A 17,696-nucleotide genomic window follows, 5' to 3' on the forward strand; every position below is an offset into this window, starting at 1 on the left:
TATCCCTCCATTTCATATAGTGTTTTCTATATAAGGAGATACTTCCTTCATTATCAACCCTAATCAATCATTCTAATCAATCATCCTAATGACCTAACTACTTGATCAATTGACTACTTGGCATATGCTATCCTACTTACAACCACATTCCGTTCTTTGTTGAGCTCTTGTGCACATAAAATCTGAGAGCAAATATATCAAGCAAGATCAATGGAGATAGGAAGAATGGAGATCCAAACCCTATTGGACATGTGATGGTATAATCTTTGTGATTTCATTTGATTTGCATTGTCCTAGGTAATCTTCATATGTTATGGTGGATCTTTGTTGTTGTTAGGCTAGGGTTTTGTGGTTGAATTCACTTAGCCTTTCAATATCATTATTATTGTTATCCATTTTCACCATATACAATAATCAATATAAATTAAATTAAAATATAATAAACTATCTTAAACAACTTTATCAACAACTAAATTTTACTCCCAAATTTCATAACGGTTATTATGTATAAAATTTAAATATTAATTAAAATTAATGTACACCATTATCTCATATTTTAAATATGAAATTTAATTATTAATTAAAATTGGTGTAGACAATATATATTAAGTTGGGCATTTCTTATCTTTTCCATGTATGTCAATTACGATAAAGACTTTTTCATATATGAGTTTTTGAGGGACAAGTTAAAAAGAACAAAATTTTAAGGTAAAATATTATTAGATGCAAAGAGAAGTGAATCCTATCAAATATTTTCTGATGGAGTATAGGATGTGTCCAGTCCAACCGTGTTGTTACCATCTAAAAGGTATAGCCATTGACTTCAAAAGGTCACACTTAATTTACATGAATGAATGTGAATGTTTCAAAAACATATTAATATTATACTTTAGAACTATCAATTTTGAAAATTTCATGATCTTGTTGTGTGAAGACTATGCACTCATTTTAAAATTTCAATTCTACTGTTTATTAACTCAGAAAATCAGTATACTTGAAATTGAGACTTAGAGACAAACTTCTTCGATTCTATCCTATATTGATTAAATATAAACACTATTTTTTATAATCTTAAATAGTGAAAGCATTATAATCCCTTAGCAAGTGTTCATCTGAGGTTAGAGTAAAACAAAATAATCTTGAAGTAAAATGTTAAAAGTAAATAATATAAATATAATAAAATGATTCTTAAATAGTCTTGAATATAATCTTTAAATAAATAAAATAAACACAAATTTTAAACAAATTAAATACAATTTAAAGTAAATAATATAAATATAAATTTTTTTTTTTATTATTGACCATTAAAATATTATAACATAAAATTTAATATTTATATATTATAATTTTTATATGTTATAAAAAATATTATTAAAATTTTAAAAACAAAAATAATGTTTAAAAAATTTAAATATATAATTAGCTTATAAATATAATATTAAAATTATAATATATTTTTAACTAAATATTTAAATTTATGAAAAAACTAAATCTCTCCATTAATTATTGATTAAAAAACTAAACCATTATGTATGATTTATGGGCTAAATGAAAGAAAAAATAAATAAAAATTTGCGCAAGTGAAATATTTTAGCTCAAAAAACTAAACCATTATGTATGATTTATGGGCTAAATGAAAGAAAAAATAAATAAAAATTTGCGCAAGTGAAATATTTTAGCTCAGCCAAGTAAATTAAATGTGGGATTTTGTAGCCATGTATCTCTTTGCTCTTAGTAAGCATGAAATTTACCAGAACGTGATTTTTTTGCGAGAAACATGAGACACTTCCGGTGGACCATGCCCACGTTAAATAGCCTATCGACTAAATATGAAACGGAAACCGTAAACCGAAAAATTCCCGATCCCATTAAAAACTCCAGTGTGAAACAATTCCAATCAAAGTGATTGTCACCAAAAAAAACGCTTAATTAAAACATTCCATGTTAAAACCACACGACCCTACCATTAATAACCTCATGATCATGGAAAAGATCAACGGCTTAGAATGGCAGTGGAAACGAGGCAAACAATCTACGATTACTTTACAGTGATGAGTTAAGCAAACAGGGCCCATACAAAAAATCAATGAAAAGTGGCCACGTATTCTCATTTAAAAATGTGGTGAAGTTATATCGATGACCGAGTCTTAAAGTTTAATATCCCAACGAGGAAATTTCAAGCTGACACGACAGCCTTTGAATACACGACATGTGTCCAGCGGTGGGACCACCCTCGTTTTGGATTTATTGTCCGCGTGAAGCTTTTGAGCCTTTTAACCCCCAACAACTTATTAGGCGCTGCAGTCATCAGCAGATTTGTGTTTGCATGACTAGATGACCGTAAACAATTGGTCCACGTGGATGGTCATTCTCCATACAAAATGTTCAAAGTTGTGAATTGCTCTTTTCAACTGTTGAAAAACTAAGTACATCACCATCTTATATAATTTTTTACAATATTTTTTAAGTTTATTGAGTATAATTTGTACTTTAATTTTCTGGCTTATCTTTTATTAGTATATGTATCAAATAATCGTATTAGACAAATAAGAGACTAATGTATCAAGTTCATGTCAATAGGGTGGGAGGGGGAGAGAGGAAGCTAAAGGTATATATGAAGATATAGTGGGAGAGGAAGAGGGGGATAAATAGATGGAGATGCAGAGATGGAGAGATAAATAGGAGATACAAAGGGATTGAGGGGGGCGGATATGGAGAGAGAGAGAGATGGAGAGAAACAGGTAAATGAGAGATAGAAGAGGGAGGAGAGGAAGATAGAGACAGAGAGATAAACAAATAGAGAGAAGTAAATAAGTCATAAATGCACTTGGGTACCTCCTTGCATACTCCTATCATTAAATAATTTTCATTGCAAGTTTTGAAAATTGTTGCCAAAAATATCATAACTTTTGAAACCATAACTTTTGGTATGAGTACTAGATTGAGACCATTTATTTTTTAATTTAAATAACTTTAAGTGCTTTATGTATCTAAAATTCTAATCATTCAGTATTTCCAAATATTGAGACATCATTGAATCATTTAAATCCTCAAAATTTAATTTAATTATTTTTGAGTTATTGAAAAATCTTGAAATTTTAGTAACTTGACATCTAAACTTATCTTTGGGTTAAAAATAATCCAGAATTTGATTTAACAATTCTAGATCTTTGGATAAAATTTCAAGTCAATACATGAACAAATGCAAACTTTCTAAAAATAAAAGGCATTGTTATTTTTAACTTTTTAAAACATTCGATGTTTTAGACCATTACTCAAGAATTTTTAGAGAAAATAAGATTCATGGGTGTTATGAAACCAAAATTACAATGAAATAAAAAAAAATCTTTTTTTAGGGTGATGCAAGATTGCTTACACCACTAGATGCTCCTACAATATTCCAAAATATTTAGACTTCTAAGCTTGAGAAAATTTATTTATGTATTTTGCCTTCAATAAAATTTAGAAAATAACTATTACCTTCTAATTATGGAGTTTGTATTGGCCCACATAATTCAATGCAAGCAATCTCTAATGTCACTCTTGTAGAATTTTTTTCCCTATGTTGTTTTTCCAAAATATAGTTCTCATATGAACTAGTTGGTTCATTAATTGTTGATAATTCTCCTACCATCTATTATTTTTTGTAATAAACTCAATACTCCAAAGTGAAGGTGTTTGTACCTTAGATGCTAAACCAATCTCTAGTGTAAACATGCTACTTTGAAACTTGTCTTTTGGATCTCATGGAGCTAATTTCTCTCTTGATTTAAAGTGGGAGAATTTAATTCCTAGTCATCTCAACTTTTGTAATTAATTTGTCATTTGGAAGCCTGTCCAACATAGTGCACACATTATCTTTGAAAGATATTCTATAACTCTTCTACACAACTTGTCCAACACTCATGAGATTATGATTCAAAGGTAATTAATTTCTTTGAGTTAAATTTGAAACATTTCTCTCATCTTTTATTTTTTGGCACTCACAAGAGTAATGACAAAATTTATTGCAATGAAAACACTATATATTGGACTTATCATATATCCAATATTCCTATTGAAATTGACTATTGTGTCATGTCTAGAGTTGTGAGCATTGAAACTTCGATTTGTCTTTTTACCTTGTTCTAGATTATTCCTTCAATCTCTTTGATTATTATTTCTACCTTCACCTTTGGATCTTGACCGTCCTCTTCTTCTACCTCTACTTAATGAAACCTATTATTTAAATGCATTTTCCAAAAAGGAATTATTTTTCTTGTTCATTATGAATTCATGAGATAATAAAAAATCACATTAACACATGTATAAATAGTAATGCTAGATATTTAAATTCTTCAATTAGAACAATAACAACATCAAATTTACTAGGTAAGCTCATAAGAATCCTTCCTACAATATTTTAATCAATTTACTTTTCTCCATGCGATCTAATTTAATTAACAACATTCATGGCTTGACTAAACAACTAGTCTATAGACTTTGAATCCTTCATTTAAAAAATTTCAAAATTTATCCTGAGATTGTAATTTGACTACTTTCACCATAGTGCTTCCTTCATCAGATATTTCTTAAGTTTTTCATTCCCTCTTAGATCTAGATGCTATTGTGACCCTAGAATAATGAGAGGGCTTTTGCATCTCTTTTCTTGTATTCTCTAAGTTAAACTTTTCTTAATTGTGTTAGTGCTTGATTTTGGGAGTCTACAAATATATTTTATACCAAATTCCAAACAATTTGTGAACAAATTAATGTTTTCTTTTTAATTGCACAAAAATCATAATTTTTTTCTTTTTCCTCGTAAGAACAACTTCATACAAATTTATCAATATATTTTAAAGTCTAATCTCTTTTTTTTAACAAATCTTATTATTAACATACAACTTATCCAATGACACAAACTTTTTTTAAATTAACCACAAAAATAACCTACACTTATATTTTCTTTAACAGCTCCCTTTACCTTATTCTGGCATTTCCTACAATCTTCTTTCACAATACAAATAGTTCAAACTTGGAGCAATTCCCTTTTGACTTTATTCATTGCAAAACTACAATATCCTTCTCTTTAATGGCTTTAACTTTGAATGCTAGCAGTAGCAACCTTCTTTCACAGTTCCTTTTATTGGTGGTACCTTCTTTTTCTATTTTTGCCACCTCTTCAACGACAATATGCCCCATCGTACACAAAACTCCCCTTCCACTTTCTGGTTTTTTTTGTCTTCCATATGCTCAAATCAAACATGATATTTATATAAATTAATACGTTTCTCAATTGTTATTACATTATCTGTCTTAATCTAGCAATTAAGATACGTTAAATCTGCAATTCCTGTCGTTGTAGTATAGTGGTGAGTATTCCCGCCTGTCACGCGGGTGACCCGGGTTCGATCCCCGGCAGCGGCGAAAGTGTTGTTTTGTTTATTTTCCTGTATCACCCAATCCCACCATTCTGTAAAGCAAAACAGTATCTTTCTCGCGGCAATAACAGATAAATCCAAGCTCTCACTATGTCCAACCGTTAATCATCTATTGAACTGTTGACCACCTAGGTAATATTTTTTAAGGTTTACTTTCTAAAACATGACAAGAGTCTTTCGTAGTATCTACATTTCATCTAGTTGTAATCCATTACATATCACTGCCCTTTGGCGCAGCTATTCTGGCTAGTTGTAATCCATTACATATCACTGCCCTTTGGTGCAGCTATTCTGGTGTACAGGAACAGTATAACACGAAAGTTGCTCGTACATTATATACCATTGATTTTGTAAGCTATGGTTGCAATTTTTCAAACGGTCAATAACATGATGTACGATTTGACTGTTTTGGAACCAGTTTAGCTTCTGCTCTTTATCCATTAAATATCATTAGATTACTCGGTCACTTTTGATGAATCCCTCTTGGTCAATCAAACACATTGAATGTAGACAAGGTAGAAAAGTGCAACTTCTATCTCATTTCTATCAAGGCATGTCTATTGACTTTGATGAATTTGGCATGCTTGGTGAATATTACTTTGATAACAAACACAATTTAAAATAATTTTATAATCTCCACTCTTTGCAAGTGACAACACTTGTTTCCATACGCTCTTCGATTTACACACTAGTCTATATGCAACAAGGAGAGTATGTCAGCCTTAACCCAAACAATCTATTAATTGGACACTATACTCCATTTATTACTATCGTATTATATTTTGCAAGAATAGTATTGAAAGCTCCCATTTGAATGATTGTTGGCATAGAAAAATCATATTCGATACATACAATTAGGCATGAAGTTTCAATTTTGAAACACCATTGTTGTTGCTTGTCCAACTAGTACATTGCAATAGTTAACATCAATGCATCCACAAATCGCACCACTCTCTACATTCTACCAAAAGAGATGAATCCTCTTGAGGGGCAAGTGCTTCAAACAATTCACGTATGCATTTCATTCACTATGTTTTAATTGACAAAATGAGTTTCATTAAGCTTGAGGTGCTAGCTCACATTGACAACTATTTGCATGAAGCATTTTCCTTGTACTATCAAGTTTCTTTTAGTGGTCGTTAGCTTAAATCCCACCTATCAAAGACATTCTATGTATGTTGGGTCTTTGAATGATACAACATTATGGCATAACTTTGACCAAGTTTTAAATGAATGTATCTTTTTTACTAGATAATGCCACAATAATGTTCCCACTTTTTAGCCTATTTGAGACACTCAAATTAGGATTTCTCAGTTAGTTTTAACTTTCCATCACTAATTTAGTAAAACAAAGTTAATAATTTTAAGATGATGTGAACTAGTGATCTTTGAAATTTTGTATGTGGATCCTAAATATAATTTTAAAAAGTTCTCATATTTTGAATATTTTCAAATAACTAGCATTTTTTTATTCTATATCATTTTTATTATGTGTTATAATATAATATCACTCAATAATTATAATATGAAATGTAGAAAACACTTAGTTATTAAAAAATGTTTTAAATATCATCTATTGAAATTTTTATGGAGTGATTTATGTCATAACGCCACGTTCATGTTTGTCGGTGACTTCAACACCCCTCTTTATCCTTCGGAGAAGTTGGGTGGTCTAACTGATTATAGTGATAGCATGCTTGACTTTGTTGACTTCATTAGGAAAAATGAACTATTAGACCTAGATCTTCAAGGGAATCCCTTCACCTGGTCTAATAACAGAAAAGGCTCTAATCTTATTCAGGTCAGGTTGGGATTTCTGGTCTCTGCTAAGTGGGACCTCGGTAACAATTCCTCTCTCACGAACCTCCCTCGCACTATTTTTGACCATTCCCCGATCCTCCTTTCTTGGGCTGATAGGCCGGTCTCAGGCCCCATACCTTTTAGGTATGAGATTATGTGGCACTCTCACCTGGAGTTTAATCAATGCATCCAAAATTGGTGGAACACCCATATTCTTGGTTATGCTATGTTTAGAGTTTCTAAAAAGCTGGAAATAATTAAGAGGGAGGTCAGAGCTTGGAATAGATCCTCTGTCGGAGATATCTTTAAGAGAAAGAAGGAGATTGAATCTAAACTGGACCAACTCCAGAGAGACATTGTTGAGGGGGACACCTCTATGGATATCCACAAAGAGGAGGAATGATGGAGGCAAAAATGGAAAGACATTATGGGCCTCAACGAGATCTACTGGAAGCAAAGATCCTGAATCTAGTGGCTAACTGAGGGGGACAGGAACACCTCCTTCTTTCACAGGTCAGCTTTGAAGCATAAGAGGAGAAACACTATTCGTTCCTTATTCAATGACAAGAATGAAGAATTAGTGGGGACTAACGAGATTGGGCAATGGGCCTCACATTTCTTCACTATTGCTTACACTATCGACATGGTGAGAGAACCTACTAAATTAAGTGATAAGCTGCTCAATCTTATCCCTCCAATCCTGAATGATGCTGACAATGAGCTGGTAATGTGTCAAGTTACCGAAGAGGAAGTTAAAGAGGTGGTTTTTGCTATGGCTGCCTATAAGGCCTCAGGCCCTGATGGCTTCCCCCCGACCTTCTTTCAGGTGTTTTGGGAGATTGTGAAGTATGATTTGATAAAAGCCACCAGGGACTTCATTCAAATGGGGAACCTTCTGAAGAAACTGAATAATACTTTCATTGTGTCAGTTCCTAAAGTTCCCTATCCAAAGCTTATAATTGATTTCCGTCCTATCAGTCTGTGCAATATGGTTTACAAGATCTTTTCTAAAGTTGTTGTTAACCGAATCAAACCTCTTCTTGATAGAGATATTAGCCCCTCACAGAGGGTTTTATTTCGGGTAGGCAGATCCTCGATGCGGTCATCACTACTCATGAAGTCATTCATTCCATGGAGAGGAGTTGCAACCCAGGTATGGCTTTGAAACTTGACATCTCTAAGGCTTATGATAAAGTTAACTAGAATTTCCTGTATGTTGTCCTATCCAAGTTGGGATTTCGGGAAAGATTCCTCAAAGTTATCAAGGTGGTTGTGGAAAGTGTTCACTACTCGGTGATGGCCAATGGTACTCCTTGGGTTTTTTTCAAGGCTTTGAAGGGCCTAAGGAAGGGAGACCCCCTATCACCTTACTTATTTATTATGGTGACATAAGTTTTGAGTAGGAAATTCTCCTACTTGATTAGGAATAGAAGAATCTCGGGTGTGAAAGCGGCTTCTACACTTCCCCCAGTGGTTATGCAACAATTTGTTGATGACACTTTCCTGTTTGGCCATTCTTCTATTGTTGAAGCTAAATAATGGAAACACATGTTGGAGGATTACACCAAGGCCTCAGGACAACTTATTAACTATAATAAGAGAAAAATTTATTTTTTCAACACGGATAAGAATCTCCAAAGTAAGTAAATCCAAATTCTTGGATGTTGTTCTGCTAATCTCCCTGATTCCTACCTGGGTCTTCCCCTCACGGTTAAGGAGGTCACTCCCCAATTCTGGGTTTCTATTCTGGAAATAATGCAGAAGAAACTTGTTGGATGGACAGGTAAAACTCTGAGTAGTGCTGGCAAACTCTAGCTTTTGTTGGCTTCTCTTCAAGGTGTCCTTGTCTATTTTCTATCTTTATTTAAGATCTCTATTGCTATGGCTGAGAAACTTGAAAAAATCCAAAGAATTTTTATGTGGACTGGTATGGAGGAAAATTGGTTGGAATCTTGTTATGGGCAGTGCTGACTAGTGTAAGATTATGCAGGATAAGTACTTCAACCACACCCCCTTTTCTTCCCTTTTATCCTCTCATGACCTCCCTTCAGGCTCTAAAATATGGAACAACATTGTCAAAAGCCAGAAACAGCTTAAGGAAGGCCTAAAATGGCAGGTGGGCAATGGTGAGAAGATTAGATTCTAGGAGGATAACTGGATTGGAGATAGACTCCTGGCCTTTACTCGCTTCAGCTACCTCATGGGGAGTCTCAAGGAATCACTTGGTCCTCTCATGGTGAATTACATATCCCCCCTTTGTCGCTAGAAGAGGCTTGTTGATGGCCTGGGGGATAACACTCATTTGAGTCATTTGGCGAGGGATCTTCAGTTGATTCTTGAGGAGGTTAGGATTCCCCTATCCCCCCATGCTGACAAGTTTTTCTAGGCAAAGAATTCCTCCGGGTCCTTTAATGTCAAGTCAGCCTACAATCTTCTCATCACTCCTACCAATGATTGCTACAGCTGGAGGAAAGTTTGGAATTCGCAGCTTATTCCAAAAATTAATTTTTTTTGGTGGACGACTCTCCATAGGAAGATCCTAACCATTGATAACCTTAAGAGGAGAGTTTTTCTGATGGCCAATTGGTGTGTGTTATGTAATCGTGCTGAGGAAAGTATCAGTCATCTCTTTATTCATTGTCCTTTTTCCTCCATGGTATGGTACAAAGTCTTACAAAAAATCAACATCACCTGGACCTTCTTAAAAGACCTGTAGCAGTTTGTCATCAACTGGGAGTGCCCGTCATCTCACCCCCTGATCAGACAGTTTTGGAAACTTATCCCTCCTCATATCTGTTGGAACATCTGGAAAGAAAGGAATAACCGGATCTTCCATGATACTAACAACACTGTGGACACTGTGGTCGGCATAACAGAGAATCTTCTTAGGGAGAATGCTCTGGTCTGCAAATTGAAAAGTCCGCAATACGCCCCTTTGGAGATGGATTGTATCTGGGTTAGGGAATGGAAATTGTCTAACAACTTCCTCCACTATGACAATTCTAAAAGGTTGGAGAGATTCAACACTAGATGGTCGACCCCTTCCCCCTCATGGTTTAAACTCAACTTTGATGGCACCGCTCGCAATGGGGTTGTGGCAGGAGGTGGAATTATAAGAGACAATTTGGGTGACTTGGTTTTGGCCTATGTTGGCAATTTTAGTTCAGCCTCGAGTAACATGGATGAAGCCTTAGTGCTCTTCTATGGTCTTAAATCGGCTCTCACTATTGACTCTAAAAGATTGGTCATTGAAGGAGATTCTAAGCTGATCATTGAGGCGACCAAAGGTGTTTTCGGGATTAGTTGGATGATTTGCAACATTATCAGGGACATATGGTCTATGCTTATTTGGCTAGATGAATTTCATATTCAACATATTTATAGAGAGGGCAATATGGTGGCAGACTCCCTGGCTGTGGCAGGCCTTGAGATGAAGGGTATGAGGTGCTAGAGACACTTGGCCTCTCTTTCTGATAAACAAAAATCCCTCATAGGGAGAGATCAAAACTATCTTACCGACCAATGACTTGCTATGGTTTATTTTACGGGTGGATATACTGGTCTATTTGGGGGACCACGATGAAGGTGGGAAATTCAAATTTGAATTGGTCAGATTTTGCCACGGTGGCCAAGGGTGGTCCCCATACTCTGCACCACATTGACTTGGCGATGACGTGCTTGCCCACCTGTACAAGTGATGTCGACGATTTGCAGTTGCATCCTTTAATCATTAATATGATAGGCCCTATTAAGTACAATACTTATTGCTTAAACTGGAGTTCAAGAATTTTCCAAGATGAAGCTTTATGCAAGATGGCAGAGGTGACAAGAGGTGTCCTTTTGCATGCTTATCGGAGTTGGCGGGTACTTGCCTTGGGAAGCACCACTATTGATAATTATTGTCACTTTTATCACACTTCGTCTAAAATTTCGTTGGCCATTCTTTCTCTTTGTGTTGGTTTCTCTCTCTCTGCAAGTCCATAATCTGCTCAGCGCTCCTTATCAACATCACTCTAGAAGAAACGGAAATGGGGGGGATTTAGTTTGGGTTGAGACGGACATTATTGATGAGAGAATCCATAATGACCCTTGTGTGTGGATGTATATCAAAGAAGGGGGCATTGTTCCATTCATGGAAGCTATGACTGGGTTCGATGAAAGTCATTCCATGTAGTTTTTTAATAGTTGGAATGACAAGAGAGTCATAATGGGTGATATCTCTTTTGAAATTAGTGAAGATGTCATAGCCCAAGCTACGGGTCTGTCTACCGAGGGAAGGAAATGGAAGAAGACTAGTAGGGTCACTGACGAAACCAACATGAATAGATTCTTCAAAAAGGGTGAGGAGCCTATCAAGTTGCGGGGGGGCTTTAATAGAGATTGTCTTCCTTATCCGTGGGACCAGGGGTGTAAAATTGTCATGAAGTATTTTACCCTTGAAGGTAGATATGGGGTTTTTTATTACTACCACTTCCTGTTGCTTAACAATTTCCATAACCATGATATTATTTCCTTTCCCTTCTTTTTACTGCATGCTTTGGAGTCCAGTGTTAAGGATGTTCGGCAATGTATGAGTTAGGATAGCAACTTCACTATCCTTCACCAAGGTTTAATGTTTCGCCTTTACAATTTCCATCGGGCCCTCTGTCTGCCCAAACCTATCTCTGTCTAGCCTATCCCCTCATACCCGCCCTCCCCCTCTGGTGACCCCGTTGGTGTTAAAAAGGGCAATAAGAAGATCTCGAAAAATCCCAACACCCCCTATCAATCCCCTAGCCACACCCCCATCATTTCCCCTCCTAAAATTAGGGAAAAAAACAAATGTAACCCTTCTGCTGCTAAAGTCGCCTCCAAAAAACCCAAAAATGATCCCAAAGTCCATTTAGTTGAGTTTGACATGGAGGATGGTGAGACTCCTCGTAGGTCCCATAGAATCGCTACAAAACCTCGCATGAAACAACTTGTAGTTAGAAAAAACTACGTCAAAGATAATATGGAAGACCTAGAGAAGGAGGACAGTGATAAGACCGAGGATGACATGGAGGCCACAAATGTTTCAGAGTCTTCTAAGTAGGACACCGGTGCTCTGGACTCTAGGACTTTGTAGGAAGATATTAAGAACACCTCCCCTTTATCTGCTACTCCCCCCCACCATGCTAAAGGTAAACAGATCTGTGAGGAAGATGGGAGGAAGTTTGAGGGCATTCAGACTGTTGTTGATGGAGGTGAAAGGGCGGAGGTTATCCAATGTGTGGGCTATAAAGCCATTTTCGAGGATCTGAAACAATGTTAAAAAGAAGCTTGAAACTCTGGACAAGCATTTCAACAGAATTGCGAAATTTGCCCTGAAGGTCATGCATTCCTCGACCACTACTCTGTGTCTTCTGCATCAGGAAAAAGAGAACCAGGGAGGTTTGGGAGGTGACACCATGAAGGACCTGTTTGAGTTCCTTGTGGATGATTGGACCAGACTATTGCTTTCCCAACACATGGAGACTAGAAAAAGTGAATAATGGGTGCCTTTCTCTATTTTTGCTTATGGTTTCATTGTTGGATTCGCTGGATCCTAGTTTTGTTTAATTTCCTCATCAACCCTGTGTGGCTTTTTAAGACTCTTTTTATTTCTAGGTACTGTCGTAAGAACAATATGCTTATTACTAGGGTTAGTTGGTTTAGTGTTGGTTTCTTTGTGGATATTTGCATTTTCAGATTTTACATGGATAGGATTGCCATCAATCTTATGATTTTCTATAATAGTAGGTGGAGTGTGTTTTTGATAGTTAAGATAGGGATTGGCTGATACTCTATCGTTTGGTTGCTATTAATGTGTTGTTAATGCTCTCTTTGAGACTTGCTTTGTACTCCGGGTCAACCCCCTAGTTTTGGCTTTTTTTTTTATATCAAAAACACATTAGAAATAATTAGTGCTATGTAGTGGCAAGTCCCTTATACTATTTGAAATGACAAGATAAATAACACAATAGAAATAACATGATATTGACTTAATTCAACTACAGATATGATTAAGACAATAAAAATATATCAATGAGAATAATGGAGAAGCAATAGAACAATTTTGTAAACTCATGAAATGTAAACCATATAGACACTAGATATACATGAAGAAACCCTTGCATAAAAGATTGTAATCCAAAGAGACCCAAGCTTACATTTTTCTAGGAAATATAGTATAATAATACAATCAACTTATCCATTTGACAATAGTTTAACATAAGTGCAAAAAATTGGGGAGCCAAAAAGTGGTCAAATTTTATTATTTTTTAAAATGTTTGTTGATGTGATTTTTGACACACTAATGTACATGGAAATCATGAGAAAACATATCATGCATGCCAAGATGTTGGTATTGTTCGCCATAACATGTCTTAAGTTGAGGTTACATGTGGCATAAAAGATGAACCACCCAATATTAGAGATGAAAATTTCATTGCTTAGGCATCCTTATTTCCACATCTGATTTTTTATCAAATTTTATTCTTTGTTCCTTGTTGATTATGGCTAAATGATCTTAGGCCTTCAAATGTTGATATGTCTTTGCATCTAGGGCATTGTTGTCAAATTTCACAACTCCTTGCAGGGTAAAAGCACAAAACCGTGTCACATTTTAGGCTAACTTATCAACACAAGTGAATTTAAGTAATTCTAACTAAAAATTAATTTTAGTCAAACATATGGTCTATATAGATTCATTATAGCTAAGTCATATATGAACCACAACTTCCAATTGGAAGTGTCTACTAAATGTATATTTTATACCACTTTGGGTCTAATTGCCAAAAAAAAATAAAAAAATAAAAAATACTCGATGTTTCAACAACTCCTACTCTTATAAATAATATTTTTTTTAAAATGTAAAAATACTCTTTTATAGATCTATAAGTGAAATTTCCAAAATATATATCTTTTAATATTTTTATTTGTTTTTTATATTTTATATTTTATTTTTATTGAAAGTAGGTCATCAACACTAAAATATAAGGTTGATTATCTTGTCTTGGAAACTACTAAAAAAAATTTTAAAAATTTGAAAAAAATATGATGTAGTAGAGAAAGGAATCTCTGTTAAGATGATATAATTCTTTTCTAATTTGGATAAATAATTAAGAAAAAAGTTGGTGGGAATTGGAAAGAGTTATATTCTAGCACAAACAACTTTTCAAATTTATTGAAAAATATATATTTATAAAAAAAGTTAAAAATATATCCATGCACTAAAGTTTCAAGTTATCAATGTACACAAAAAAATTGATGAAAAAAAAGTAAAATTTACCAATTAAAGTGTGGTGGCTTGTGTAACTTCAATTTCAACATTTTATCATCAACTAAATTATAGTGTTTACTTTATAAAAAACTACATTCAAATAATTTTGTTAAAATTACAAACATAAAATAGACAAATGAATATAAATTATATTAGTTTACATAATATCAAAATTTAAAACATATATTTTAGTTTCTATTGATTTACTTTAAAAATTTGAATCAACATTGACCATTTCCTTTATAAAAGTGTGACACAGCTTTGTACTTTTACCCTGCACTCTTCCTCTACCTTAAAACCTTCTTATATTTCAATTATCTTCTCCTTGTTGGTTTCTTTCTTTTCTTTATTTAGAGTTGCACACATCTTCTTTGTTCCCACCCAAATCTGTAAGTGTTCACAATCACCTACTCTCTAGAGTTGCACAACTCTTCTTGGATCCCACATAAATATCTAATCATTCATAATCATGTACTTGCTATCTAAGTTAGTGAGTGCTAAAACTACTTTCCATTAATGTTATTTATGTGCCTAAATCTCCTTGAATTTTGGTAGGATCATTCCTCTACACATGTCAAGCCCCCCACTAATGTTGTCAAGTACCTCAAGGCTTTTAAAAAAGCCTTCTTGTCACTAAACAACTACAAACTGTCCTTCGTGTGATATATGCATATGTTTCTTAGCCTCATCCTTATCCTCGCCACCTACCATTAGATATTGGCATTAAATGTTCAGCCTAATGTTGCTAAGAGCCATATTTCACATTCTACATGGAATTGAATCGACTAAAGTGAGAAAAAAGGGCTTGAAATTGGATGTCCAAAGATCACATCATAAATTTGGAATGCAAATTTTGGTACATAAATTGGTCAAAATTGTACAAAATTCATTATTAATTGTCTTGATCAATAAGGTTCTATTAAGAGGTGAAACTTTTTAGCCCATAAAATATCAACAATTAGTTATTTGACCATTTTTGTTTGTTTAAGACATTGTATGTTTACTTAAGAGAAAAAAAAGTATTGTGGTTAAAAAAAATTGTTAACATAATTGATTAAAAGTATAGATAATAATAATTAATTAAATAATTTTAATAATAATAGTATTACTACTATATAAATTGTTGTAGATCATTTCACTATACATTTTTATATGAAGTATAATTAAACAAGTGTGGTCAATAGACAAATTGGTAGCCACTAATGCTTCTCCATTGTATATCAACGATTTGAATTTTGCATCTTCAAAGTCCCTTATTTCAATTAGACTTTATTGAGAAGAAATGAGTTTATAATGACTGCTAATCAGAATAAAAAATTTTAATAGATTGAAATGTTGCTAGATGAGACTATATCTATTCTAAATGTCAAAATCAAATACCTAACTTACATAAAATTTGAAAAATAATTGTAACTGGTTTCCAATATTCAAAAAAATTATAATTAAAACATTCCATGTTAAAACCACATGACCCTACATGATCATCGGTTAAGGCAGGCATGGAAAGGAGGCAAACAATCCACGATTAAACATTACAACGGTGAATAAGCAGCAATGTGGGCCCATAAAACTCTACGCCAGGAGTCACGTGGACTCCTTCACAAATGTGGTGAAGTATATCGATGACCAGGTTCTTAAAGTTTAATAGCCCAACGAGGAAATTTCAAGCTGACACGACAGCTTTTGAATACACGACATGTGTCTAGAGGTGGGACCACCCTCCTTTTGGATTTATTATCCCCACACAACTTATTCGGCGTTGCAGTCATCAGCAGATTTGTGTTTGCATGACCAGATGACCGGAAACAATTGGTCCACGTGGATGGTCATTCTCCATAAAAAATGTTCAAAGGTGTGATTTCTTTTAATTTTAATTTTTTATTGAACAATGCATTTTTATTTTTTTAATTGAACAATGAAGTTTTTTTTTTTAATTGAACAATGCACATTTCACATATATGATAACATATAAACTAACATTCTTGTTTCAATATGCAATAGGTATATCAAAGAGGTCTTAAAAGTGATTGGACACAATCTTAAGTAAATGACATTGTATTCAACATTTTCCCCCATGCACATATGTCATTTTTGGATTGCTATTCTAGAAGAAATGATCAAAAGTTTTTCGCTTCAATTTTAGGCTCTTAACACCAAAAGTTAATTGCACGTTCAAAATAACCATTTGATTGCACTTCAAGTAGCATAGGCTTCATGTTATAAAACTTCATAATTTCTTGACTAAAAACATGATAGGTAAAAGTCTTTTTGTGTGATGTTTAGAGTTTGCAAACAATGAGTCTATCCATGTGGAGTTACATGACTTAGGTCAACACATACAAATGGTTCTTGTACCTTTGGTAAATCCTAAAATAATAGAAGTATTTTTAGTGAAACATTGAATTATTTGTAATTAACGTGCATGTCTTCTTTATTAATTTTAGAGGCACATATGCATATCCTTTAGTGCCCTTATCCTTCTCAAGATAGCAAACATCTAATGGATCAAAACATAAGACATGGGACTAATTAATGTGCATTTCCTTTCACGTTTGTCTTAGTTCTTCTAAACATTAGGCAAAGTTTGTGTAACTACTTGAAAATATGGGAACAAGAATGCCATTGTTCTCCAATAATCTCACTTTTCTCAATTCTTTCTTTATTGAGTGTAATTTACTTTTGGTGTAATGTAGATCGATAGGCTTTTTTGATAGCCATTTTGAAATGATTTTTATTGTTTATATAAATTAGGCGTATCGATTAGCACAATTGTTCCTTTCTCATTATGGCTTCTTGGTATAATTATATTCCTTTTATTCAAATTTTTGTTAGTATGATTCTAGTATACCTAGCCTTGTTTTTACTTGTAGTCGTTTTACATTCTCATTGAGCTTATGAGTTTAAGAGGATGGTATCTATGCAAATTACATTTGGATTTGGATGTTTTTTACTAAATTCTTGAACCCATGTTTGTCAAAGAGTAAAAATTAATAGTTGAAACTCTATTTGTATGGTAAAACTATTAATTTTGTGTAAATAGTGTCATTTTGAATAGTGGCAAGAAGGGCCTGAGACCATATGATAGTATATGGTTGGTCATGCTTATTTATAGAGTAACTATTTAATTTCTTTAGATTGTTGTGGTGAAAAATGGGATTGGGTAGTTTAGGACCTAATCCCACTTTCATCCAAAC

The 17,696-nt window shown here is 33.8% G+C and overlaps 1 protein-coding gene and 1 non-coding gene across 2 annotated transcripts; both read left to right on the forward strand.

The window, feature by feature from the left end:
* The first annotated feature begins 5,334 nt into the window (after nt 1-5,334).
* TRNAD-GUC (transfer RNA aspartic acid (anticodon GUC)) lies at nt 5,335-5,406 on the forward strand. Its single transcript has one exon. It is a non-coding gene; the product is annotated as a tRNA-Asp (tRNA).
* A 2,457-nt stretch (nt 5,407-7,863) lies between these two features.
* LOC131860358 (uncharacterized) lies at nt 7,864-8,385 on the forward strand. The gene has a single exon (XM_059214755.1). It carries the CDS (start codon nt 7,864-7,866, stop codon nt 8,383-8,385), a length of 522 nt encoding a protein of 173 aa, XP_059070738.1.
* Nucleotides 8,386-17,696: the final 9,311 nt, after the last annotated feature.

Source organism: Cryptomeria japonica, chromosome 11 (genome assembly GCF_030272615.1).
Source record: "Cryptomeria japonica chromosome 11, Sugi_1.0, whole genome shotgun sequence".
NCBI lineage: Eukaryota > Viridiplantae > Streptophyta > Pinopsida > Cupressales > Cupressaceae > Cryptomeria > Cryptomeria japonica.

Excerpts from the sequence above, each read along its gene's own strand:
- LOC131860358 (XM_059214755.1), top strand. The coding sequence starts at position 7,864 with ATGGTGAGAGAACCTACTAAATTAAGTGATAAGCTGCTCAATCTTATC.